The sequence below is a fragment of the Austrofundulus limnaeus genome, unplaced genomic scaffold, assembly GCF_001266775.1.
Source record: "Austrofundulus limnaeus strain Quisiro unplaced genomic scaffold, Austrofundulus_limnaeus-1.0 Scaffold75, whole genome shotgun sequence".
NCBI classification, from domain to species: domain Eukaryota; kingdom Metazoa; phylum Chordata; class Actinopteri; order Cyprinodontiformes; family Rivulidae; genus Austrofundulus; species Austrofundulus limnaeus.
This window is the reverse complement of record NW_013952477.1, coordinates 1,334,189-1,337,122: the sequence shown is the minus strand read 5'-3', so window position 1 is coordinate 1,337,122 and position 2,934 is coordinate 1,334,189. Positions and strand designations below refer to the sequence as shown.

The 2,934-nt window shown below is 40.3% G+C and overlaps 1 protein-coding gene across 1 annotated transcript in view; it reads left to right on the top strand.

Annotated features, from left to right (window-relative positions):
• nt5dc2 (5'-nucleotidase domain containing 2) overlaps positions 1-2,282 on the top strand; it is a gene marked incomplete at its 5' end in the record, with an annotated part of 10,613 nt that extends 8,331 nt beyond the window's left edge. Inside the window, 2 exon segments of the mRNA XM_014010958.1 lie at positions 1,020-1,084; positions 1,312-2,282. Of these exon segments, the coding sequence (XP_013866412.1) occupies positions 1,020-1,084; positions 1,312-1,573 (327 nt within the window). The 3' untranslated portion in view covers positions 1,574-2,282.
• Positions 2,283-2,934: the final 652 nt, after the last annotated feature.

Genomic DNA, 2,934 nt, shown 5'->3' with positions numbered 1-2,934 from the left:
ACACACACACTCTGTTTACTACTCACTGTTAGCTTGTGACTGATTCATGTGCAACCCACAGTTTATTAGCTGTGAAACTGACTGAGTTGCAGCTGTTTCTGTGTTGTATGGCAGCCATCTTGAATTGAGTTGACTCCAAAACATAATCAGTTGTAATAATAGTGATAATTTTTACTTTGGCAATCCCCAATGGTGAAATTTCGCATCGCACATGTGAGCACACAAGTGGAGCAAAGAGCTGCCTTACTGGGGGAGTCCAGGGAGCAACTGGAGGCTTTGAGGGCCTTACAGAAGCACCCACAGTCGGGTAAATAAGGGTGGGGGCAGATGTGGGTGCTTTACCTTTTTCACCAGGGGATTTGAACCTGTGATCACAGGCTCGCCATCTTTAGCCTCTGTGGTTTCATTAAAGGTCGTTCAGAGGTTCATGAGATATTTTGCTAACAGATACATGAGCATGCAGGCAAAAGCATTATCGCCTGCCTTTGCCTTGCAGCAGCAGGTGATAAGATAGTATTTTATGTTTGTCATTAAATCAATTAATTAAATTATTATTATCAATTATTAAAAAAAACTATTATTATATACGATATTATATCAAGTAACTGTTCCCTTCAGTTATTAAAAAGCTGTAAATATCAAAAATAAATGTGACTTTGCATCATAGCCTATCTAAACTCTGTGCTCTGTGGGGTGAGAGCTCGGCTGCAGACTGAGCTCCAGGGAGGAGCTTTGTGCAAATAGGCGGAGCTTTGTACCTGCAAGTATTTAGGTGGCTCCACATGGCTACCATAGGAGACTCAAAAGTTTTCTCAAACATGCATGAATGAGTTAAAGCAACACTATGCTTATAATGAGGGAATGACATTATAACATGATATAAAGCTCAAAAAAGCAGATTTTGCATAATACCCACCCTTTAAACAAACTAATCCACATCATGTCTGTGTGTCTAAAACAGTTTTTTTTTCCTGTACCAACCTGAATTTTTATTCATTCATTTTTTTTTGTCATTCTAGATTCATCAAGACCCGGAGTCTAAAAAAGTGTTTCAGGAATGGCAGAAGGAGAGAGAGGAGCTGCGGTGAGTTATAAACTCCTCCCAGTAAACCCAATGAACTCAGAGACAYAGTCTGGGATTTCTGCTCAGTCTCTCTGCTGCAGTATCTTTCTTTATATTTTAATACGTCTGCTGTATTGGATGTAGGTGTAAATCTGTTCCTGTAACATGAATGCATTTTAACAGCTCTGCGCTCTAACTCACAAATCCACTTAACGCTCAACTTTCTCCACGACTCGTGTCTGTTCTAGGGTGATGACGAAGAACCTGTTCAACCCYCAGTTCGGCAGCATCTTCAGAACGTGCCACAACCCCACCTACTTCTCCCGGCGCCTGGGCAGGTTCTCCGACATCTACATGGCRTCTCTGAGCTGCCTGCTGAACTACGACCCGTCCTACACCTTCTACCCCCGCCGCACCCCGCTCCAGCACGAAGCCCCGCTGTGGATGGACCAGCTGTGCACGGGCTGCATGAAGACGCCTCACCTGGAAGACATGTCCCACATACGCTGAGAGCGGTCTGGGAAGCACTYGAYGAGGCTGATGGACGTGGTTCGTTTAACGGGGTTTGGTTTTTAATCCAAGAAGACGCTGCACACGTCCCTCCACTGGAACCCTCATCACCGACCTGGTCCTCGGTGAATCCACTGGAGGGCGCTGTACACCTGCAAGTCGCTAACAACCAGAGGACCCGTCAACGATTTGTATCGCAAGATTGACATTCGGTTCTCTAGAGGAATCTGTGGAAGTTGTGTTATTCAGAGCTGCCGACGCACAATATGAAACGAGTAAATGACCCAAATCTCTCACTATGTTTCTCTTGTTAAGACCGTTCATGTAATAATATGTACAGTTCAGCGAAATACCTCACTATATTAAATGGAACAAGGCCCGGGGTGAAGTTTTCATGATTTAATAGGCGCATGCAGCTTATACGTGTTTCCAGTCATTTGATTGGTTGCCTGGTTGCTAGGCAGCACAGCCTCCAGTCATCTGTGATTCAGTTCGCATCATAAATTCATTTGATTCCTGCCGCCCGCCTGAACACAGCAGCCAAGGTACCGTGTTCTGTCTGTTACACTACATGTTCTGGTGAATTATTGTTTGTTTTTATCGAGTTGTTCCATCCAGGAAACCAATGTTTTATCGTCTGATACTTTGTTTTAAGCAGTGTAAGATTGTTCTTGTGACGATGATACCAATAAACACTTTGAGAACCAGAGGCTTTATGTTTTATTAGCATGTCAGGCCAATAAAGTTAGACTAGCACCGGAKTAGTTTAGGTGGTGTTCATCCTCGGAAAAATTTATAGCTTATGTGTTTAATGTTTAATTTTGAGATATAAGAAGCATTTTAAGGTTTGTGTAGAGAGCTTTGTTTTTAAAACTAAACCTCAAATTCATGGATTTTATTTCTGCTGTTGCATATGATGTCTGAAAACTTCTTAAAGCTAATGTTCAAAAATTATTTTAAAGCACTTCTCATATAACACAAAGAGCTTAAAGATTAAAACAGCACTAAATTTTAAACAATTGTTAAGTTAGTATGATTGACTTTAGAAACTGAGGAAATGCATTTTCATTAATGAAACTCATTTATGCTAAAAACATGAATGCAAATTTTAAAAACAAAACRACACACTTAAAAAAGGAAAAAAAGTCAATAGTAAATAATGTAAGTATAATAAAAAGGTGACTATTTTTACCCCTAAAAATGAACATAAAAGCAATGAAAGGTGAGTAAAAAAGTACAAATAAATGACATTTATAAGTAATTCAGTTAAGGCGTAAACAAGAARTGCAGTAAAGCTCAACGATGAAATAGAATTTGCTCCCAAGAAATTTGGGGAAAATAAGATTAACTAAAAGTCAAAC